General features: G+C 47.1%; 1 protein-coding gene and 1 long non-coding RNA gene across 3 annotated transcripts in view; one reads left to right on the top strand and one right to left on the bottom strand.

Moving 5' to 3' along the window:
- The window catches only part of POLD2 (DNA polymerase delta 2, accessory subunit), a 43911-nt gene extending 31612 nt beyond the window's left edge, over positions 1-12299 (bottom strand). Inside the window, exons 1-2 of the mRNA XM_040346047.1 lie at positions 12195-12299; positions 7292-7520 (exon numbers count right to left, since the gene is read on the bottom strand). Of these exons, the coding sequence (XP_040201981.1) occupies positions 7292-7511 (220 nt within the window). The 5' untranslated portion in view covers positions 7512-7520; positions 12195-12299. The remainder of the gene's footprint in view (positions 1-7291; positions 7521-12194) is intronic.
- Positions 12300-12355: 56 nt separating this feature from the next.
- The window catches only part of LOC120933062, a 117509-nt gene continuing 104760 nt past the window's right edge, over positions 12356-25104 (top strand). For both annotated transcript variants that reach the window (XR_005748057.1, XR_005748056.1), the window contains exons 1-2: positions 12356-12376; positions 23096-23166. This is a non-coding gene — a long non-coding RNA (uncharacterized LOC120933062). The remainder of the gene's footprint in view (positions 12377-23095; positions 23167-25104) is intronic.

Genomic DNA, 25104 nt, shown 5'->3' with positions numbered 1-25104 from the left:
GGTGGGACCACAGCTTGGAGGACCTTCCGACCGAAAGCCAGGTCTTGCTGTGACAACAATTCTACACGGTAGTGTTTCAGGAAGGTGTGATGACTTGACCAGGTAGCCGCACTACGGATCTGGTCCCAGGAGGCACCTGCTCTCTCCGCCCAAGATGTCGCCAGAGATCTGGTTGAATGAGCTTTGATATTAAGTGGAGCTGGTTCTCCTGCACACTGATAAGCCTCTGTAATAGCTTCTCTAATCCATTTTGAGACTGATGGCCTTGAGGCCTGTAATCCCTTCCTGACCCCACCATAGAGGATTAGGAGATGGTTAGATTTCCTGAAACTTTTGGTTCTATCTAAATATATAAGAAGACATCTTCTTACGTCCAAACAGTGGAACTTAAACTCCTTCTCGTTCTTTGGTTCTGAACAAAAGGACGGCAATATCATTTCTTGCGTCCTGTTGAGTAAGGATGCTACTTTAGGTAGGTATAAGGGATCTGCCCTAAGAGTGACCCTGTCTGGTTGCACCCTAAGAAAAGGCTCTTTCATAGACAGAGCTTGCAGATCTCCTACCCTCCTGGCTGTAGTAATAGCCAACAAAAAAGCTAATTTTAACGTAAGGAACCTAAGGGAAACTTTCTCTAAAGGTTCAAAAGGGGGCATAGATAATGACTCTAATACCCTAGTGAGGTCCCATGGTGGACAGAAGCTTTTAAGGACGGGGGACATTCTTTCCCTAGCTAGTAAGAACCTCTTAACTAGGTCGTCCTTCGCTAATCTTTTATCCAGGTACACCGAGAGGGCCGCTACCTGTACTCGCAGGGTGCTAACCCTAAGCCCAGCGTCCGCTCCATCCTGGAGAAAATCCAGGATAACCGGAACCGACTGGGAAGACTTTTGTCTTTTTCTACTCCAGGTCTGGAAAGTTCTCCATATCTTTGAGTAGATCTTTCTGGTGACCGGCTTTCTACTTGTAAGGAGAGTATCAATCACCTTTTCTGAACAACCTTTTTGTTTCAGAATCTGGCGCTCACTAACCAGGCTGTTAGCTGAAAGAACTCTGGTCTCGGGTGAAACACTGGACCTTGTCTGAGAAGATCTGTCCTGGCTGGGAGTCTCAGAGGCTCTGCTACTGACATGAACCTCAGATTCGCAAACCATGTCCTCCTTGGCCACCATGGGGCAATAAGGAGGACCTGACCGGGGGACTTGCTGACTTTCTGGAGTACCCGCGGAATTAGCGCCAGGGGCGGGAAAGCGTAGGCCATTTTGAAGTGCCAGTTCTGGGACAGCGCATCCAGGCCCTCGGAATCCCGTTCTACCGAGGCTGAGAAGTACCTGTTCACTTTCCTGTTCTTCCGGTTCGCGAACAGATCTATGTCTGGTTCGCCAAACCGAAGAACTAAGGCCCGAAAGACCTCTGGACTCAATTCCCATTCCCCCTGTCTTAATTGCTGGCGACTGAGGAAGTCCGCTTCTATGTTGTCTGTCCCCTTTATATGTATGGCTGAGATGGAGGTGACCTTCTTCTCTGCCCAACCCAGGATTTTCAAGGTTAGTTCCAATAGGGGACCGGATCTGGTACCGCCTTGGTGATTCAGGTAGGCCACTACTGTAGCGTTGTCTGAGCTCACCTGGACCTCCCTGTCTGTGACATCTTGTTGGAAGGCCTTCAGAGCTTCTCCTACTGCTCTGAGCTCCCTGGTGTTGGAAGATTGATGAGCCAGGAGGTAGCACCATCTTCCTTGGGCTTTTTTCTTTCCCAAGTGGGCCCCCCACCCCCATGTGCTGGCATCCGTAGTCAATTTTACCGGATCCCATTGTGCCCAAGGTCGACCTTCCCTTAGGTTTTGGTGACTGGTCCACCACTCTAGGGATGACAGGACCTGAGGGGTGAGTACAATCTCCTGATCCAGGGATTCCTTCTTCTTGTCCCAAGAGGACAGAAAGAAAAAATGGAGCATCCTTGCATGTAATTGGGACCAGACTACTGCTGGTATGGATGCCGACATTAAGCCTAGCACTCTCATAACTGACCTCCTGGGAAGTCTGGGGAATCTCACCAGATTCTCTGCTCCTGACACTAATTTTTTTATTTTTTCCTCTGGCAGGAAGAGCGTCTGAAGCCTGGAGTCTATAGTGTAGCCCAGGAAATTTTTTACCTGTTCTGGTATGAGGGAGGATTTCTCTAAATTGATAATCCAGCCTAGGCTTTCTAAAAACTCCATCACCCTGTTGGTATCCCTCTGAACCTGTGACTCTGTCTGACCGGAGATCAGTAGATCGTCCAGGTATGGTATAAGGCATATTCCTTGAAGATGTAGGAATGCTACTGCCTCTGCCAGTATTTTTGTAAAAATTCTGGGGCTGGAGGTTAGGCCGAAGGGTAGTGCCCTGAACTGCCAATGAAAGATTTCCTCCCCTACCACCACCGCAAACCTCAAAAAGGCCTGATGGTCCACGTGAATTGGCACGTGCAAATAGGCGTCCTTCAGGTCTATGGTCGTCATGTAGGTTTCCTTCATGAGGTTCTTTCTTACTGAGTAAATACTCTCCATGGAGAATTTCTTTTGTTCTAAAAATCCGTTTAGTTTTTTTAAGTTTACTATCAGGCGGAATTTTCCTGATGGTTTCTGAACCAAAAACACGTGGGAATAGAACCCCCGGTATTGCTGTTCTACTGGCACTGGTGTTATTACTAGTTGCTCTGCCAATTCCTGAACCCCTTCCAAGAGGGCCCTTCTTTTTAGGGTATCCTTGGGGAGCTGCGTGAGGGTGATCATAGGGGGGGGAAAGGTGACAAATTCCAGGCGGAACCCATCCCTTATAAGCTTGTGTATGTAGGGACTGTCTGAAATATTTTCCCACTGTTGTACAAACTGGGACAGCCTCCCCCCTACCTTGACCTTGGCGTCACTTGGTCTGTTTAGCCTCAGCTTTGGTGGAGGGAAAGAGTAAGTTATTCTTTTTGTTCCCTTTGCCATAAAACCAGCGCCTATTGGGTTCTCTTTTATATTTCTGCTTGTTCTGCCCCTGGGGGCCTCGAAAAGTCTTCTTAAACCCATCTTTCTTAGGTTTCACAGGGAATTTCTTTCCCTTTTCTGAAGACCTAGCTAGGACATCATCCAATCCTTGGCCAAACAGAAGTGAACCCTGGAAAGGGAGTCCACACAATTTTCCCTTTGATGTGACATCCCCATCCCAGGCTTTAACCCAGATAGCTCGCCTGGACGAGTTAATCAAGGCCGCTGTTTTGGCTGAAGCTTTTGCAGTTTCCAAAGCGGCATCTGCCAAGTATGCGACAGCTTTTCCTATCAAAGATAGAGACCCCAAGATTTCCTCTGACTCTGTGAACTGGCCGAGGTGTTCTGCCAGTTTCTCTACCCATAGGTCTGCGTTCCTGGCTACACAGGTCGCAGCTAATGCTGGGGCCATAGAAGCTGTGTTAGCCTCCCATGCTTTTCTTAGGAGTGATTCGGCCCTACGATCCATTAAATCTTTAATACTGCCAGCATCTTCAAATGAGAGGTCTGACTGTTTAGTGACCTGAGACAGGGCCGCATCCAGTTTTGGAAGTTTAAAGAAAGCTTCCCCAACTGATTGGGTGAACGGGTACTTCCGTTTCCAGGTTTTCTGAGTGGTCAGTCTCCTTTCTGGATATTTCCATTCTTGTAGGATTATTTCTTTTAGAGATTGGTGGAGAGGGAAGACTCTATCCTGTGTTTCACTGAGTCCCCTATACACCTTATCCTGTGCAGAGGTCGTTTTAGGAACCTCTGGAATCTCTTCAGTGGCATAGATTGCCTGAAGGAGACTGTCCACATCCTCTGCTGAGAAGAGGAATCTTTTCAATTTTCCTTCTTCCTGAGACATGACTGAGTCTCTATCCTCCTCACCCTCTGAGCTATGTCTAGTGACCTGGCTCATGACCTCACTTTCCTCTTCCTCCAGATCATGAGAAAAGTCCTGGGAGGATAGGAAAGGGGTACTGGGTCCTGCAACTAGCCTTCCCTGAGAAATCAAAGTCTCTCTAGGGGCCGGTTCCTCTGTGCTAGGGCCTGTGGCTGCTTGTGTAGCTGTCTCCCTGAAAGCTCTAACCGTGGCCAACATTTCAGACTGCATTGACAAGAGAAAATCTTTCATCATGGCAGCTGCCTCCTTCCCAGCCAACTGGTTAATACATTTGTGGCAGAAGGGTTTGGTATAGGATTTTGGGAGTTTATCTTTACAGTTTCCACATTTTTTAGAGGAACTACCACTAGCCGATGCTGAGGATTGAGCAGAGGCCCCCTGGGTTTCACCGGGAGATTCTGTTGGAGAGGGAACATAATAAAAAACAACCATGTTATTTCTTCCCACTTCAGAGCTGCAGGCTGTACTAGGGAGAAAAGAGAGAGAGAACGAGGAAGGCAGCCGTTACCAGCTGCATCCTGCGACTCAGGAACTCTCACTCTCCCCTTTTCTCCCTTTCCAGGAGGGACTGTACTCACCGACCCCCGATCTGGATTTGGTAGCCGCAGCGCTAGTCTTCCCTTCCTCTTCCATCATGAGGAGGTTGACTGGGTCCTTGGCTTGCCGGTACCTGTTCACAGGGTTTATCCGCCGCCGACCCCACCGCTCCACGCTGCTCTCCACGCCGAAGCGTCACTTCCGGGTTGCCGTGTAGGGAACGCCCACTCTCCGGTGACGCGCTTCCTGTACCTCCGAACGAGGTCTGGAGCGCAATGCTCCTCTGCAAACCCCCCCAGGAAGAAGAGTTAGCAGCGTGGCGGATTTTTGTGCAGAGGGACGATGGCTTTTTCACCACAGCTCAGAGCGTCCATGCCTGTCTTTGTGGCGACCTGTGAGCGACCGAAGCCAACAGGTCAGTTCAGCTCTCCCCGGCCTCCCTGAACCTGCCTCAACAGGGGTACCCTTCGACCTCACCGTCTCCAGGTAATATAAAACAACAAACGTGCCGCTGTGTTCGGGAGAAACACAATCAAAATACTGAGGAGCAAGGGGAGGGGTGGGAACTTATAACAAACTTGTCAATTGATTGTGTTTCCTGTGGGAGGAGCCCTTATCTCTCTGGTGTGCCGTCCTGGAAGGCGTAGGAGAAAAGTTTTTTTGCCTAAAATATATATAACTGCTATACAATTCATTTTTTTATTTAATTTATCTATTAAAAAAATAAAAGTCTATTTAAATCTACAACACGCCATGATCTTTTAAAACTGCAATCTATGACAGCTAACTTTACCTATAGACAAACCAATCCAGCACCACCCCTTGCCACCATAGTTCCAGAGTGGACAACTAACAGTGATACCGTATACAAACTTGCATGAAGAGAAAGCCAGCACTTACAAAATCAACAGCAAACATGATTTTGAGGACATGATGAAAAAGTTACAAAAATGGAAGCAAGTATAAGGCCTCATGCACACAGGTATGCTCCAAATACGCTGCCAGAAGATGGCATATTATTTAAGCATCTGAATGCTGCACACAACAATGTGCATAAATGCCTACATGTGCATGGCCACAATACATAACATGCAGGTGCATTCAGGGGCATGAAAAAAAGACAGATGCCCCTAGCAGCTGCATTTTTTTTCTGCCAGTGTGCCCTACTACACTGCTGTTTTAGGTCATCGATGGACCTGTTTCTTTTTGTTTCAATATTTTTATTGAATATTTTTCCAGGGATAATAAGGAAAATAGGGAGAAATGACATACACAGGGGGAATGACATACACATCTTCCATGGTGCATACGTGACAGAAAACAGAAGAGAACAGCAGTCACGAATCAAAAATCAAAACAGTGTAACAAAACTTTTTAGAATCCTCATAAACATTTGGGCCATATGGACCAACAGGCATCAAACTGTTTGCACTTCATATTGTTGATAGCTATAAGTCTTTCAAATGTGTAATTCCTATGGGTCCCTGCAACTATGTCCGACACGGATGGACCTGTTTCTTAAAGCGGATCTCCACTCTAAAGTGGAGTCCCGCTGATCGGCACCCTCCCCCCCTCCGGTGTCACATTTGACACCTTTCAGGGGGGAGGGGGGTGCAGATACCTGTCTACAGACAGGTATCTGCACCCACTTCCGGCCCTACGATACGGGCAAAAGACGGGTTTTTTCCTCGCTTCCCGTCCGTGCCCCGTTGTATGCTGGGAACACTCGGCTCCCAGCACACAGCGGGAGCCAATCGGCGGGCGCAGCGCGACTCGCGCATGCGCCGTAGGGAACCGGGCAGTGAAGCCGGAGCGCTTCACTTCCTGGTTCCCTCACCGTGGATGGAGGGGGGAGCAGCAGGGTGACGAGCGATCGGCTCGTCATCTGCTGCGATCGGCGCTGGACTCCAGGACAGGTAAGTGTCCTTATATTAAAAGTCAGCAGCTGCAGTATTTGTAGCTGCTGGCTTTTAATATATTTTTTTAGTGGCACATCTGCTTTAAGGTGACAAGCAAAACATTGAGAGAAAGTGTCCATAGCAGCCACTAAAACAAAGGTGTGGTGTATTATGCTTGCATCCACTTTTGTATTAGGACTAAAAAATAATTTTTTAAAGGGTTTGATCTGTGAGTGCTGGCCGTCTGTTCGTTCAAGCTTTCTCTGACCAACAGCTGGGAAAATATGGGAATGCATTGCTGAGAAGAGATCATTACTGGGGGGTCAATGATCTTGAAAGCAGCGAGGAAAACAAAAAAAGAGAGTACTTATATCCAAATAAAGTGATATCTAAAGCATTATGACACACTTTGACTGCCAGATAATGCCCACACTGAATTGTAATAATAGTTAAAGCGTATGTAAACTCGAACAATGAACAACGTTTTTTTGGATCTGTGTGAGAACTGCAAAACATGTGTGTTGATCCTACCAGAAATCTGTTGAGCTTGTAAGTTTCTGTTGTGAGCAGTGCCTCTGCTGCACTGAAATCCCAAGCAGTATTATCAGCCATCTGTGGACTACAGAACACACTCCTCTTGTTATAAAGATGATGAAAGAAGGTGGTGTTCCAAAGTCCTAACACTTCCTTTTCTAGGGTGACAATGATGCTAATCCATAGATACAGTAAAGTGAGCAAGCTATCCCTAGGACAGGAATTGTGTTACTAAGCAAGATCTGAGGTGAAAATAAAATAAAAAAAACGCATAAAAAAATAATACTAATGCAGCTACCACACCGAAGGGCTGGTAAGCTGAAATATCTAACCTTATTTTCCTGGGTTTAGATACCCCTTATTATTCAGGTAACCTACACCCCAGTCTTGTGTTATAAAAGTTTATCGCAGCAAGCTCACCCCATTTCTTCTTAGCACGTTCTACCAGGAGTGGCCTCATCTCTAACAGTCGGGTGGCATAGATGTGTGCGTATTGGCGAGTGAAGCTGCGTTCTCCCAAGCGATAACTTTCCGATTGGTTGGTATACTGAGCATTGGAGACTCTTGTAAATGTAGCAGAGACCTCAGATGGTGGAGTCAGGAGGCCAGGGCCCTGCCCAACTGATATATCTGTGAACATGGTGACAACCTGCAAAGTAAAAAGCATAACAGGGAACAACAATATTAGCACACATCTTAAGTGCGTTTCGGGAACAATTCGCTGTAAGAGAAGAACACTGCCATACTTAAAGGATTTTTAAAGACTGAAGGTTTTTTACCTTCATGCATTCTATACATGAAGGTAAAAAATCTTCTGTGTTCAGCAGTGCCCTCATTCCTGCTAATACTTACCTGAGCCCATCCCGAACCAGTGATGTAAACAACAGCCGTGGCTCTCTCGGGTCTCCTCCTCTTCATTGGCTGAGATGGCAAGCTCCCGCTACTGTCATCATAGGCAGGCAGGCAGTGTGCCAATGCGGAGCGAGTGGGGGCAGGGCAAAGCCACGCTCCGTGTGTGAATGGACACACAGAGCAGTGGCTCGGGAGTGAACCTGCTCGGGGGCCCCCATAGTAAGCTGCTTGCTATGGGCGCACTTGGCAGGAGAAAGGGGCCAGGAGCACCGGCGGGAAACCCGAGAAAAGGAAGATCGGGGGCTGTTCTGTGCAATGTGCTCGCCCTCCACCTGGTCTCCATTTGGCTGTTGCGGGGTCTGCCCCTTCAGCTCCCAGTTGGAACGCCTTCCGTTGTCACCATTAGGGGTCAGTCCCTGGAACCAATTTACCATCAAGTAAGTATGGGGTTTCCTGCCTAGGCCACCTGCTTTCTGTCTAATCATAATCATTACTGTATGTTATATTTTATTTACATATCATCTTACAGACATTTTGTACACACATCAACTCCTGAAGAAGTGAGTAGAGCTCACAAAACATGCCAAGTTAACTGATGTATATGTATACTTTATACTACCATCATTGTATACCAACATGTTTATGGTTTAAAGTCATTTGTACCATGCTGTTCCTTTTTATGGGCTTTGTTATTCAAGTCTTTTCTTTTTATGATGATGTATATACACCTTTAAATAGAGATTTTTTATATACTCTATTTACTTGTCTTCACCATTATGATTACCTTGTTTAAAGTCCCTTGGGCTATAGTTTGTTCTATTGTATGTAATATGGGGGTGGAGGCATGTTATATCAAGAGGCAGCTTTCAGGTCGTTCTTTCCTTGCATTTTATTTTTTGCTAAACAAAAAAAAGACAACATTTTGAAAAAAATAAAAAAAATTCAAACGGGTCATTTTTTTTCCTTTACTGATGAGCGCTGATGAGGCTGCACTGATGGGCACTGATCGGTAAAACTGATGAGGAGGCACTGATGGGCAGCACAGATAATCAGTACACTGACAATCAGTGCCGATGTCCCTTTAACTCAAGCCAGTTATCTCTCTTCTCCCTTTCTCATGCTGTCAGCGCGAGGAAAGAAAAGCTGATAACCAGCTCGTGTTTACATCCGTGATCATATATGTGAAGAATGTACTACAGTGCTAACTAATTATTAAATTTAAAAGGAAAAAAAAAAAAAAATACCCAAATGACACCGCTGCATACACACAGGTGTACAAAACCAAAGAAAGTGATAAAGGAAAAATAGTGATGCGCTGAAATCAACTTTTGCTATTACTATGTGTACAGTATGTGCAAATTTGATACCAAATATACACACTCAGGAGGGTATCAATAAAAAACACCGCGAAAAATACAAATATAATGTGAAATAGTCCATATGTGCAAAACGGCCTCAAGTGTAGCAAATATCCAGTTCTCAGTAGTAGTACTTATAATAGACAGAGTTCCACTACCACTTGCTGTCACAGGCTGATGTGTTGTTGGGCTTCCAAACAAACACAAACGGACACCTTAAGACTTCAGATTCAGACAAGCGCTTGAATACTTCCAAGTGGCACAACATAAGGAAAAAACGCCTTACTGCTTCAGGGCGACACAACTCAAAGGGAAAAAGGAAAAAAGATATGGTGCAATACTGTATATTACAGATTAAGCATGGACAACAACAATGCAGATGCACTCACGAATCCTCTCTTTAGATAAGCCTTTGAACATAGCCTCACAAGCCGCTCAGTACAGCGATCTCCTCATACGGATGGATGGATCTCCTCATACGGATGGATGTCCGTTGATTGCGTCACTAGGCTCCTCCCCAGTGACGGAGGCTAGTGACGCGATCAACGAACATCCATCCGTATGAGGAGATCGCTGTACTGATCGGCTTGTGAGGCTATGTTCAAAGGATGTTCTAAGGCTTATCTGAAGAGAGGATTTGTGAGTGCATCTGCATTCTGAAGTCTTAAGGTGTCCGTTTGTGTTTGTTTGGAAGCCCAACAACACATCAGCCTGTGACAGCAAGTGGTTGTGGAACTCTCTGTCTATTATAAGTACTACTACTGAGAACTGGATATTTGCTACACTTGAGGCTGTTTTGCACATATGGACTATTTCACATTATATTTGTATTTTTCACTGTGTTTTTTATTGATACCCTCCTGAGTGTGTATATTTGGTATCAAATTTACACATAGTAATAGCAAAAGTTGATTTCAGCGCATCACTATTTTTCCTTTATTACATCCGTGATCAGCCGTCATTGGACACAGCTGATCATGTGGTAAAGGGCCACTGTGATCGGCCCTTTACCCTGATCTGTGATCAGCTGAGTCCAAAGGACAACCTTAGCATGGTATGGAGCAACACTGAGGAAAGTTTAAAATCATTTATACAATACCTCATTTCAAATGACATGAGTTTGGAGTTTTTCTACATTAGCGGCACCAAATTCATTGTTTTTTTGGATATAACCCTAGAGCAGGGGCGCTTAACCGCTCACCCTCCGATGTGGCCTGCCACCTTCTGCTCTGGCATGGCAGGTCGGCAAACGCAGATCCCCCAACCATTAGTGTGAAGAACGAAGCCGGCAATAGAAGAGTCAATGCTTCTTGTATAGAGCCAGCTCCTGTCACAGGAGCTGGCTCTAGGGATACCAAATATACTCCACCTGTGACAGGAGCGTACAGCAAGCATTTTCCCCACTCTCTATTGTGGCCGCATGCTTCCTCTAGTGCTGGCTCCTGTATTCACACTGATGCTCAGGAATTGCAGGTCGGGAACCAGCCAGCAGTACCCGCCAACTGTACCCACCCTGGAGGACAGCCAGCAGCAGCCACACCTGCCTGGGGGACAGCAGCAGCCAGTGATACCTGTTGAAATCCTGACAAAGAAGTGAAGTGGTCACTGGAGGTGCAGATAAACTGCAGTGCATAGGCAGCCTTAAGCTGGCCATACACTATACAATTTTCTTATTTAATATTATTTAGATTTACCTTCAACTATGTAGTACAAGGGCCTGTCTGATTGCATACAAATTAAAAGTGATTAGGTTTGACCTCCTATTATATGGTTTTGGTAAATCTAAAGGAATTGTATAATGTATGGCCAGCCTTAGGCCCCCCCCCCCCCCCTTTCACATGATCGGTCTAATCGGGTATACCTGTACGTTTTTTAAGGCAGCCCCAATCGGACCCTCTATTCACTGTGCTCTGACCCACACTGTACCCATGGATGATCTGTCCCTGGTTGGTATCTGGTAAAATTTGACAGTTGGGGATGATCTGTGCGGCCAGTTACAAGCATCGATCTTCCTGTATGGCTTTCAATGAAGCAGCTGAAAGCCACAGGAGGAAGAGGAGAAGTGGAATCCAGCTGCTTCATTGAAAGCCATACAGGGAAATCGGTGCTTGTAACTAAGGATGAGCTCTGGCGTGTTCGCATGGTCCCGCCAGGAAGTGTGCACGGCGCTGTGCTAATCACAGACAGGGAGACATTTCCCGATGCTCGGCTGCAGAGATCGGGAAATGTCTCCCTGTCTGTGATAAGCGCAGCGCCGTGCACACTTCGTGGCGGGCTCTGCACGTGTTCTATGCAAACACGCCAGAGCTCATCCTTACTTGTAACAGTCCCCACCGCCGCACCCATCATCCCCAACTGCCCATCAAATTTTCTTTACTTTCTGGGCCCCCCTCTGTGCTCATTCGGCTCCCCAGTCCTGTCAGGATGGAGAGTGGAGGAAGGGACCGGTAAATATGTCATTTGCCAGCCCCTTCCTTTTCTGAATGAGCAGAGTCAGTGATCACTGACTCTGTCCATTCATAAGTGAAGCACTTTAAAAATAGCGCCTCTGCTTTCACACTGGGGGCGGTGCGCTTGCAGGATGTGGAAAAATGTCCTGCAAGCAGCATCTTTGGGGACAATATGGGAAGTAGTGAATACATCGCTCCTAAAATGCCCCTGCCATTGAAATCGATGGCCAGCCAGCGAAGCATCCGCACAGCGCTTTGGCAGCGGCGCTTTTAACCTTTTCTCGGGTTAAAAGTGCCCCTTTAGAGGCCAAAAAGACGACGGTTTAACGCCAACGCGCCTCAGTGCCCTTAAACAAAAAGATAAAAAATGTGATGGAGTGGTCAATCAAACTCTGCAATAGACTGCACTTTACTGCTTCCCTTTAACAAAAATGTAAATCCTCCAAGAAAAGTAGCTTGTCCACAGAACAGACATGTCATCTCATCCTTCACATGTCCCATGAGAATACATTCTGTAGCCCCCCCAGCATGGACAGACACATGTCTCTGATATAAGGGAAGATATAAATGGGTGCACTCATATAACAATAACATCACCTCCGAGGAGCATAATAAACCATAACAGATATAACACCCGCTGTATTATTCTCTCTCATTTCTCACCCAAAACCCGCGCCCGCTAACACTGATCCTCTTTCAGCTGTCCCGCCGTAAGCTGTCGCCGTGACGTCATCACCGAGGGACGTGGCTGGCGGGCCGCCATATTGAGAAGGGCAGAGAAGTTTCCTCTGTGTATTGCAGCGCTGTAGACTGTGAGGGGGCAGTGTGAGGCGGAATGAGGCAATGTAAGCAATGTAAGCAGAGTGTAAATGAAGGCATGTAGAGGTAAATGGGAAGAAGTTTCATGGAGGTTTGTTGCTGGTTTTAGCAGAGTTCCACAGACAGTGCCTGAGGAGGATTCTTGCGCTATCACACAGTGTCCAGGCTGCAGCATCATCAGTCATTTGTGTATGCTGGGCCTGGTGTAATCACAACAGCCTGCTTCAGTCTCTTTTACATTTTGGGGTACAAATAAATCAACAGTTTTTTTTTTTTTTGTACAGAAGCTTTATAATCAGAATTGAAAGGGACTCTAAGCTCTGGCTGAAATAAAAACCATGGGCCGGATTCAGAAAGAGATACGACGGCGTATCTCTGAGTGCGGGCCGTCGTATCTGTGCGACTGATTTAGAGAATCAGGTTACGCATAGATATCCCTAAGATCCGACAGGTGTAAGTCCCCATTCACATCTAGGCGTTTTGTCGCCTGTAGTGCGACGCCGCTGCTGCCAGAGGGATGAAAAGACATTGCCCTCTATGGAGATGGTTCACATCTCCACGCCGAACGCCTGCCGCCTGAAAAAAGGTCCCGGACCTTTTTTTCAATCGGCGTTCGGGAACCATCTCCATAGAGGGGCACATCTAGGCGGACAATCGCGGCGTTTTGTCGCCGCAAATCGCGGTACAAAACACAGCGAATTTGTCTGCCTAGATGTGAATGGAGCCTAAGTGTCTTACACCGTCGTATCTTAGGCTGCAATTTCAGGCTGGCTGCTAGGTGGCGCTTCCGTATTTTTACGCGAGGAATATGCAAATAAGTATTTACGCCGATTCAGAAACGATTGACCGCCCGGCGCTTTTTTTTTACGCCGTTTGCGTTCGGCTTTTTCGGGCGTATAGTTACCCCTGCTATATGAGGCGTAGCTAATGTTAAGTATGGCCGTCGTTCCCCGCGCCGAGTTTTTAATTTTTACGTCGTTTGCGTAAGTCGTTCGCGAATACGGCTGGACGTAATTTACGTTCGCGTCGAAAGCAATGACGTTTTGAGGCGGATTTTCGAGCATGCGCACTGGGATGTTTTCACGAACGGCTCATGCGCCGTTCAAAAAAAAATAAAATATGCGGGGTCAAGCAAAATTTAAATAAAACACGCCCCCCACATCCCCATTTGAATTAGGCGGGCTTACGCCGGCCCACATACGTTACGCCGCCGTAACTTAGGGCGCAAGTTCTTTATGAATACGGAACTTGCGCCCAAAGTTAGAGCGGCGTAACGTATCTGAGATACGTTACGCCGGCGGGACAGATACGCTCAGGTATCTGAATCCGGCCCCATGTCTGTATTCTTAAAGTGGTTGTAACCCTGAAAAAAAAAAAAAGATCCTGTTCATTTAACCTCCTTAGCTCTGGAAGGATTTACTCCCCCCCCCCCCCCTCATGACCAGGCCATTTTTTGCTATATGGCACTGCACTACTTTAAAGTGGTTGTAAATCCAACCACACAACTTGCACCTACAGGTAAGCCTAGATTAATGCCCCGTACACACGATCCGAAAATCGTACGGAAAATGCCGCTTTCGAAACGATTGTATAATAATCGGATCATTAGTACAAAGCTTCCAAGAGCCGATCAGGACAGTTCATACGATTTTATTTATCGGACATGCACGTAATTTTTTTCGTACAATGCCAGATCATCCGATTTTCGTATAATCAGTACAGCTGTCGTTCGAAAATGCAATACAAATGCATCACAACACATGACATCACTTCCGATTTTTTATTCTGTCGTACGAGAATTTTCGTGACTTTAGTAAACTCATCAGATTTGACGTGAGATTAGCATACAAAAAAAAATGGACGATCATTCGTCCGATAATCGGATCGTGTGTACGGGGCATGGCTTACCTGTAGGTGCAAGGAATATCTCCTTAACCTGCACGGTTAAGGAGATATTTGCAGAAAACACTGCACCATAGACAACGGCGCAGGCGCACTGAGCGTGACGGTTTTCTGAATGGGAAAATGCCGGGACCCGCGCGCATGTGTGTGACGTCATCGCCACTTCGGCCAATCACAGCTCTGAAACACCTGTAGGAGAGATGGCGGCGGAGGGGAACTCGGGGGGGCTTCAGGGGTTTCGATCTCAGGTAAGTCCCACATAATAAGCTAGTATGCTAGCTCATTATGCCTTTTTCTTGCAGGGATTTTTTTTACAGGACTTTTTTGGGGGGGGGTTTTCTTCCCCTTTAGGCCCCTTTCACACTGAGGCGTATTTCAGGCGCTTTAGTGCTAAAAATAGCAAGGGCTTTCACACTGAGGCAATGCGCTGGCGGGAGAAAAAAAATCTCCTGCAAGCAGCATCTTAGAAGCGGTGTGTATACCGCTCCTTCACCGCTCCTTTCCATTGAAAACAACGTGACACCGTGACTACAGAGGCGCATTGCGGGCAGTATTAACCCTTTTTCGGCCGCTATCGGGGGTTAATACTGCACCGCTAGTGGCCGAACACCGCCGCAATTCTGACGGTATAGCACCGCTAAAAATATCTACCGTCACCGCACGTCCTGCCCTAGTGTGAAAAGGGGCCTTAAAGCGGAGTTTTAAAAGTCGGCAGCTACAAATACTGCAGCTGCTGGCTTTTAAAATAAGTACACTTACCTGTCCTGGGCACCAGCGATATACTCACCCGAAGCCAACCCATCCCTCGGGTGGAGGCGCCGCCATCTTCAGTAAGGGAATCAGGAAGTGAAGCCTTCTGCCTTCACAGGCTGTTTCCCTACTGCGCGAGTCGCGTTGCGCATCCTGACTGGTCCCTGCTGTCTTTTGGGACCTGTGTGTCTCCCAGAAGACAGCGGGGGGACAGAGAAGGGGCCGGACATGGCGTAGATCGCCACAGATACTGCAGTGATCTTTCGCCGGAAGTGGGAGCAAATACCTGTATTAGGCAGATTTCTTCCCCCTGAAAGGTGCCAAATGTGACAGCGGAGGGGGGGGAAGGGGGAGGGGGATGAGCGGAAGTTCCATTTCTGGGTGTAACTCCGCTTTATTTGACAATTGCACGGTTGTGTGATGCTGTACCCAAATAAAATGTGTATAATTTTTTCCCCACAGATAGAGCTCTTTCTTTTTTGCTTTTTTTTTTTTTGCGCTGGCAATTTTTATTTAATTTTTAATTTCTTCATCAATTTAGGCCAATATGTACCTGCTACATATTTTTGGTTAAAAAAATCCCAATAAGCGTATATTGATTGGTTTGCGCAAAAGTTAAAGCATCTACAAACTATGGGATATATTTATGGATTTTTTTTTTTTTTTTTACTAGTAATGGTGACAATCAGCATTTTTTTAATGGGACTGTGACAATTCGGCGGACAATTCTGACACTAAGTGACACTTTTTGGGGACCAGTGACACCAATACAGTGATCAGTGCTAAAAAAAATACACTTTCACTGTACTAATGACACTGGCAGGGAAGCGGTTAACATCAGGGGCAATGAAAGGGCTAAATATGCTCTTAGGGAGTGCTTGCTAATTGTGGGGGGGAAGTGCTTTGACTGGGGGAAGACAGAGATCCATGTTCCTGCTTAGCAGAAACACAAGATCTCCATCTTCCCCTCTGACAGAACAACGATCTGCCTTGTTTACATAGGCAGACCACCGTTCTGTCTAACTCAGGAACGATTGGCGGGTCCCAGCGGACATTGGGTCGGCCCGACTGTCTGCTGATTGACTCCCGCTGTGTCCAATCACAGCGGAAGTGGGTCACCGGTGGTAGGCACACACGCACCCCAGACCCAGCAATTGAAGGGCCATCCTGCTGCAGTAAATGTATGCAGAAGCAGTTAAAGTATTAACAGTGCTTGTGCTGTGTAATGTGTCACTTTCTATCATCCAACATACCTGGTTGATCCTTCCAGGTACTGTGCCTCCTCTGTAAACTGACCACCCTTATCATGACTGCTGAGCCCTTACATCGTGGTCTGTTTACATGCCTCCGTTATCTCACTGTTTCTTGTTTCTCAACAAGTAGCCCTCGGAAATGAGGTAAACAGCGGTATATTCTTTATAAATAACATACACTGGGGCACATACTATAATCTAACACAGGGGATTACAGGAAGAACAAGTGGCTTTACAACCACTTTAATCAGAAAAGTCCCTTCTATTGCGCCCAGGCACCTTCAGATCTCCAAATTACTTTTTTTGCTTCTGTGATCTGACTTCCTGTCAGAGGGTGACTACGTTCACTCTCCATGGGCCACGCTACTAGGAAAGTAGCCACCCTCTGTTGCTGGCCCATAAGAAGGACTAGGTACTATGGACTTTGGGATTAGTAGTGCTCATACAGCAGTGTACATGCCAAACTAACGTGCTCTTCTCATTACAAACAAATGGAACCGAGGGGGAAAAGGTGAGGTTCAGGAGCTCATAGAACACAATACAAGGAGGCAGAAAAACACGAAAATAAATACTTTCATGAAAAAATAGAATCAGGGCCATTAGAGTAGAAATAAACTATCTCAATCAACATTAAAGTGGAGTTACAGCTTTTTTATTTTTTAAACCCCTGTGATGGTCGAACCCATGGTGATACATAGTGGTATGTGTATGAAATGTAGGTTGTAGAAATCATTATCTTTTTAATAAAACTCACTTTGCTGTTCCCAGCGAGCACACTCCCATCTTTAGTGTGGCCATCTGAATACCGGAATACGGCGATAATAAGCAATCACAGTGTAAAAAAAAATCCCAATCATCCCCCTAGAGCAATATAGTGCCACCAGTTACAGTGTCCCTAATCACTGCCGCACCAGTTACAGTGTCCCTAATCACTGCCGCACCAGTCACAGTATCCCTAATCACTGCCTCACCAGTCACAGCATCCCTAATCACTAACACACCAGTCACAGCATCCCTAATCACTGCCGCACCAGTCACAGTGTCCCTAATCACTGCCGCACCAGTCACAGCATCCCTAATCACTAACACACCAGTCACAGCATCCCTAATCACTGCCGCACCAGTCACAGTGTCCCTAATCACTGCCTCACCAGTCACAGTATCCCTAATCACTGCCTCACCAGTCACAGCATCCCTAATCACTGCCGCACCAGTCACAGTATCCCTAATCACTGCCTCACCAGTCACAGCATCCCTAATCACTAACACACCAGTTACAGTGTCCCTAATCACTAACACACCAGTCACAGCATCCCTAATCACTGCCGCACCAGTCACAGTGTCCCTAATCACTGCCTCACCAGTCACAGTATCCCTAATCACTGCCTCACCAGTCACAGCATCCCTAATCACTGCCGCACCAGTCACAGTATCCCTAATCACTGCCGCACCAGTCACAGCATCCCTAATCACTAACACACCAGTCACAGCATCCCTAATCACTGCCGCACCAGTCACAGTGTCCCTAATCACTGCCTCACCAGTCACAGTATCCCTAATCACTGCCTCACCAGTCACAGCATCCCTAATCACTAACACACCAGTCACAGCATCCCTAATCACTGCCGCACCAGTCACAGTGTCCCTAATCACTGCCGCACCAGTCACAGTGTCCCTAATCACTGCCACACCAGTCACAGTGTCCCTAATCACTGCCACACCAGTCACAGTGTCCCTAATCACTGCCACACCAGTCACAGTGTCCCTAATCACTTCCGCACCAGTCAAATTTTTCCCAATCACTGCCACACCAGTCACAGTGTCCCTAATCACTTCCGCACCAGTCACAGTGTCCCTAATCACTGCCGCACCAGTCACAGTGTCCCTAATCACTGCCGCACCAGTCAAATTTTTCCCAATCACTGCCACACCAGTCACAGCATCCCTAATCACTGCCGCACCAGTCACAGTGTCCCTAATCACTGCCTCACCAGTCACAGTGTCAATAATCACTGCCGCACCAGTCACAGTGTCCCTAATCACTGCCGCACCAGTCACAGCATCCCTAATCACTGCCGCACCAGTCACAGTGTCCCTAATCACTGCCTCACCAGTCACAGTGTCCCTAATCACTGCCTCACCAGTCACAGTGTCCCTAATCACTGCCGCACCAGTCACTGTGTCCCTAATCACTGCCTCACCAGTCACAGTGTCCCTAATCACTGCCTCACCAGTCACAGTGTCCCTAATCACTGCCTCACCAGTCACAGTGTCCCTAATCACTGCCTCACCAGTCACAGTGTCCCTAATCACTGCCGCACCAGTCTCAGTGTCCCTAATTCCTGCCACAACAGTCACAGTGACCCAAATCACTGCTGCACCAATCACAGCATCCCTAAAAGAAAAGAAAAACATGGCTTTCTTTTATATTCTATTTTATTTTGGTCTATTGTTTTCTATTATGTTCTGTTTTACTCAATTATTTTCTATTCTATTCTATTCTATTCTTTTATTTTCTATTCTTGTTTTCAAATTATTTTTCAAATTTGATTCAATTTGAATTTCGGAAATTTTGTTATCTTGGATTCATGTAAATGAATTTCTAGTAATTCAGAAATTCTGATTTATCCAAATCTTCGAATAACAAAAAATTCATCCGAATTTCGCCTTGGATCGAAACGGCCCACACATGTTTAAAATGAAAGTAAACCCTCCATTACAACTTTCACCTACAGGTAAGCCTGGATTAAGGCTTACCTGTAGGTGTTTGCAATATCTCCTAAACCTACACGGTTTAAGAGATATTTGCCAAAAATAATGCATAACGGCGCAGGCGCACTGAGAATGCCGGTTTTCTGAATGAATAATGCCGGCTTTGACGGCTCCCACGCGCATACCTGGAAGTAACCTTCGGGAGGTATGTCTGCGGCTGGAGGGGGAGACGAGGACGGCTTTGGGGGCTTCAATCTCAGGTAAGTAATGCATAATGAGCTAGTATGCTAGTCATACTAGCTCATTATGTCTTGCAGGGTTTTTTTTTTAAACATTTTTGGGTTTACAACCACTTTAATAGTGCCCCATTATTGGTGTCAGTGGGACAAACATTGCCCCATGGGCAGGATAAAGACAAGCAAAGGCCTGCAGGTTGGAGACCACTGACCTCATGGATAAAGGCAATTACCCTTTATGCCAGGAATTTGTGTCCCTCTATATGGCAGCCATCTCATTTGTTGATAAAGTCTATTACTATTTTTTTATTTTTACAGTCGGAGGAAGGTAAAAAGCTATTAGGAGAATAGGATAAAGGGTAGTAGATGGAAGAAAGAAGGAAAATAGGAGAGAGAACATTTCGCGCACGGTGGGAGGACAGCGGAGGAGGGGAGGGTTGTATTGTCTTATTATTTTTTTTTTTTTGTTTGTTTATTTATTCATTTTAATTTTTACCCTTTTTTTTTTTTTTTTTCTTCTCTTCTCCTAATTCTTCTCTCCGGCCTGAGGATATAGACGGCTGGAGGAGGGGAATGGGGGAAGAAGGGGGTCTAGAGGTAGGGATAAGGGGGAGGGAAAGGGGGGATGAAATGAGGAAGGAAGTGCTGCGGGGATAAGGAGGGAATTAGTACTTTAGATAAAGAATAAATGGATATTTAGGGGGAGATGGAATACTCGGGTAGTCTGAAATTTAGTTTAAAAGTAGAAAGTATTTGGTCTCTCATAGAGGAATGGATTGAAACTAGTAGTGATACAGATATTATGAACAGTAAATAGAGTTGAAGAGAGAGAATAAATATAATATCCATATATATGTTGATGTATAGGACTGTGTTTAGTCCTCTTCTTATGTTTCCTGTATCACTTTCTTGCTTTCTGTTTTCTTGGAAAAGAAACGAAATAAAAAGGAAAATTTGAAAAAAAAAAAGTCTATTACTATCCATCAGGTGCAACTCTAAGGCCCCGTACACACGAGAGGATCTATCCGCTGGAATTGATCTGTGGGTTCGACGCATGCGTGGGTATCCTTATATGACAGCGTTGAGCACGTCGCCGCGTCATCATCGCGGCACGACACGTCATCGCGATGGGATTTCGGCGCGGATTTCGATCCGATGGTGAGTACACTCCATTGGATCCAAATCCGCGGAAATCCTCGAGAGGATTTATCCGCGGATACGGTCCGGCGGACCGTATCCACGGATCAATCCTCTCGTCTGTACCCGGCTCCATTCACATTTAGGCGGACGAAATCGCGGTGTTTTGTCCCGCGAATTGCGGCGGCAAATAGCGGCGTTTTGTACCGCGATTTTCGGCGACAAAACGCCGCGATTGTCCGCCTAGATGTGCCCCTAGGATGTGCCCCTCTATGGAGATGGTCCCCGAACGCCGAAAGCCGCCTGAAAAAAAGGTCCGGGACCTTTTTTCAGGCGGCAGGCGTTCGGCGTGGAGATGTGAACCATTTCCATAGAGGGCAATGTGTTTCCAGCCCTCTGGCGGCAGCGGCGTCACACTACAGGCGACAAAACGCCTAGGTGTGAATGGGGACTAAAAGCAAGGTTGTTGTAAAAATGTAAGAGGAAGTTATAATGTTTTGTGGTTATTTATTTATAAGTGTTACACATTTATTATGTTTTATATAATGTTATTATCTGTTAAATATATTTATTTAACAAAATAAACTTGTAATACAGGGTGCATCAATGACACTTGTTTGCAAAGCCTTGCTGGCATGCTGTGTGTAACCAGGGCCGTTTGAAGGAATTTGGGGGCCCCAAGCAAAATGGACATAGAGGCCCCCCAACCCCCCCTGCACGCGCACACAAAGCCTACAGGAACCGGTGGGCGGCCTCCTACTGGCGGCTCTGGACTGTGAGGGAGGGAGGAGGAGGGGAGAGGGAGGAGGAGGGGAGAGGGAGCCAGGCAGGACACACTCGTGTATTTAGGTTTTGTGCTGCCCTAGGCCTGGTGAAACTCGCGCACCCCTTCCTTTTTAAGACTCGTCCTGTCATTTTCATGGGATGAGGACAGAGGGACAGGGTGGGAGGGGGACAAGGTGGGATGAGCACAGGGGGACAGGGTGGGATGAGCACAGGGGGACAGGGTGGGGTGAGCACAGGGGGACAGGGTGGGGTGAGCATAGGGGGACAGGGTGGGGTGAGCACAGGGTGGGATGGGGACAGGGTGGGATGAGGACAGGGTGGGAAGAGCACATGGTGGGATGAGGACAGGGTGGCAAGAGCACAGGGTGGGATGGGGACAGGGTGGGATGGGCACAGGGTGGGATGGGGACAGGGTGGGATGAGCACAGGGTGGGATGAGCACAGGGTGGGATGAGCACAGGGTGGGATGAGCACAGGGTGGGATGGGGACAGGGTGGGATGGGGACAGGGTGGGATGAGCACAGGGTGGGATGGGGACAGGGTGGGATGAGCACAGGGTGGGATAAGGACAGGGTGGAATGGGGACAGGGTGGGATGGGGACAGGGTGGGATGAGCACAGGGTGGGATGGGGACAGGGTGGGAAGGGGACAGGGTGGGATGGGGACAGGGTGGGATGGGGACAGGGTGGGATGAGCACAGGGTGGGAGGAGGACAGGGTGGGATGGGGACAGGGTGGGATGAGCACAGGGTGGGATGGGGACAGGGTGGGATGAGGACAGGGTGGGAAGGGGACAGGGTGGGATGAGGACAGGGTGGGATGAGCACAGGGTGGGATGGGGACAGGGTGGGATGGGGACAGGGTGGGATGAGCACAGGGTGGGAGGAGGACAGGGTGGGATGGGGACAGGGTGGGAAGGGGACAGGGTGGGATGAGCACAGGGTGGGATGGGGACAGGGTGGGATGAGGACAGGGTGGGATGGGGACAGGGTGGGAAGGGGACAGGGTGGGATGGGGACAGGGGGGGATGAGCACAGGGTGGGATGGGGACAGGGTGGGATGAGCACAGGGTGGGATTAACACAGGGTGGGATGAGCACAGGGTGGGATGAGCACAGGGTGGGATGGGGACAGGGTGGGATGGGGACAGGGTGAGATGGGCACAGGGGAACAGAGCATCTTAATTTGGGGGGGGGGGTAGAGGGTGGTATGGGGATATGTGCTGGGGAGTGATTTGAGAGGGAAGATGATATGTGCTAGTGGGGGGGGGGATCGGACCCCCCCCCCCCCCACACACACACACACACACACTAGCACATATCATCTTCCCTCTCAAATCAGTCCCCAGCACATATCACCATACCACCCTCTCCTCTCCCATCACTTCAATAGTTCACCTCGAATCTGCTTAAGGGGGGCCCCTTACCTCCTGCTTACTGTGCAGCACTCGTGTCTCTCCTCGGCTCCTCCTCCTGGCTGTGTACACATTGAGCCATGAGGGGGGAGGAGCCGAAGTGTGACTGTGTAATGTATTGCAGTCAGTGGAGAGAGAGGGACGGCTGCACTGTCCCCGGTGACCGCGCCACTTTGCGGGGGACGGAGAAACGGCCCCCCCCTCCCGCGAGCCCCCCTCCTCCCGCACAGAGAGCCGCACAGCTGAATCCTGGAGTTCAGTGCAACTGCACGCTTCGGCACTGAACTCCAGGATTCAGCTGTGCGGCTCTCCGTGCGGGAGGAGGGGGGCTCGCGGGGAGCCTGTGAACATAGCAGCAGGCAGACAGGCGAGCCAGCTTGGGGGGCCCCCCTCTAGCTCGGGGGCCCCAAGCAATTGCTTGCCTTGCCTGTCCTGTTGCGACGGGCCTGTGTGTAACTGACAAATCCAGACAGTGTTATCCCTGGTGGGAGACCCTGGGGTGTCCGTTCTCTGGGATTTCTAACAGTCTTTGTAATCTGATTTCTTTTACTTTTCAGGTCTATTTCACAGCACATGAAGGGAAAGAAGTTACTCTAACATGTCGCCCCCTACCTTCCAATGTCTAGTGGTAAATATGAAATCCTTATATATGTCACAAATGGTGGCTTCTGAGGAAGAATAGTACCTATCCTCTACTGATATCCCTATATTGATGATGGAGCATAGGGAGTTGTTGGAACAAGACATTACTGCAGGAGGAATTGAGGCAGCGTCAAACACCTGGATGATAAATTATAATTGATCATTCATAGAAGTGTGAGATATCCCACTCAAAGTTGAGGCCAATAGGCCTCCTGGTATTGAGATGGAATATCCAATACACTTCCCTCTTGCAAAGTAATCTAAACTTGTCACCTTCCCTTTTTGATAGTATTATCTTCTCCACTCCCTGGATATGTAGGCTACTAACATCCTTACCATGACATAAATTCCAATGTCTTGCTATGTAGGTACAGGGGTCTTTAGATATGTCATACAAATGATCATATACCCAATCCCTAAGCCTACGGGTCATACAACCTACATATTGAATGTAGCACTTTTCACAAGTGATTACATATACTAGAAACTTAGTGTTACAGTTAATAAATGTGGATACCTTGAAATCCTTGTGTAGAGAAATAAAATGGGTCAAACCTCCCCATTGTATACGGGGCAGCACGGGCAGCCATTGGCACCACAACAGTATGATCCCTTAAACTCTTCTAGAGCCCTTCTCCTGCTGTTGGTGTCTTTACAGATGCCGGGTCCTTCTCCTACAGTTGGTTCCCAGACAGGGACTCTTATTTTAGGTATAGACAAATTTTCTCCAATTAGAGAGGGAGTGAGGGAATGTCCGGCGGGAGATCTCCAAAATGGAGACCCGCTGGATTTATGACCCTAAAAGTTATTCACCATTGGGTATGAACATAGAGTGGGATGTCAATTGTTTTTTAAATAACGGCAAATTTATAGCTAATTGACTTCCTATTTCTTATTATTCCATATAGTTTATCTGCTTTCTATATATATATTTTTTATCTGAGATTATGTATATTATATGTTTTATGAAATACACACATCTATGTGGTATGTTGTACCTATTTTTGTCGTCTTGGTGACGCATTCACAGTGCGTGATATGTCATTTTTACTAATGGAAGGGTTGGGCCATATAGTATATGTTGTTAGTCAACGATCTTCATTGAAATTGGGTGATTTTTTGCTTTCTTGCTCTGATCCGGCAAGGTTAAATTTACTCCTTTTTAATAGTTGTTTTAGCGGGACATGTAACCAGTATGTTTTCTTCTCTTCCGTTTTTGGCATGCATGGGGAAGCGCACAAGAGAGTTAATATTTCCGGCCGGTCGTTTCCGGCTTGTTCTGTATAATTTGCATGTTTGCATCCAGCCGCCATGCCTCTGAAGATGTCAGATGATGACGAAACGCGCAAGGCGGGACAGGACGTCATAAGCACACTATTTTGCTGTGGACATTTTTACACGGATATGTCTGTTTTTATATTGACGAATGTGAGTGTAACTAACTTATATTAAAGTAGCGATCCAGCTTTTTTAGAACATACTGCACTATTGTTATGTCCTTGTATCCTTTAAGGGAAAAGGCTATTTTGCATTCACCTACCGTTTGAAATATGAGCCCCCTGTCCTGGAATCGTGATTCACATTTTTCCTGAGGAGTGTTCGTAGAGGGAGTCTGGTGATTTATCCATCTTGCCTGGGTTTGATCTGTGCTTTTTTGACCCTTTATAATCTGAGGGTCAACGCAGACTGGTAAGCAGGATTGCCCTTTCAATCACAGCGTGACGAGTGCATCTATTTCCTATCCACTTCAGTTGGTACAGGGACTATATCATCATCAATTTTACCATCTTTATCCTCTATATTTGGCGGACTTTACAGTATATGATCTGTCTTGTTAGGATTATTGTTTATTGGCGCTGCACTCTTTGTGATTTATATTTGTTTATAGGTGTATGATCAAACCTATTAGTGCTGGCTGTAATTG

This window comes from Rana temporaria, chromosome 3 (assembly GCF_905171775.1).
Source record: "Rana temporaria chromosome 3, aRanTem1.1, whole genome shotgun sequence".
Lineage (NCBI taxonomy): Eukaryota > Metazoa > Chordata > Amphibia > Anura > Ranidae > Rana > Rana temporaria.
This window is presented reverse-complemented; position numbering and strand designations above follow the sequence as displayed.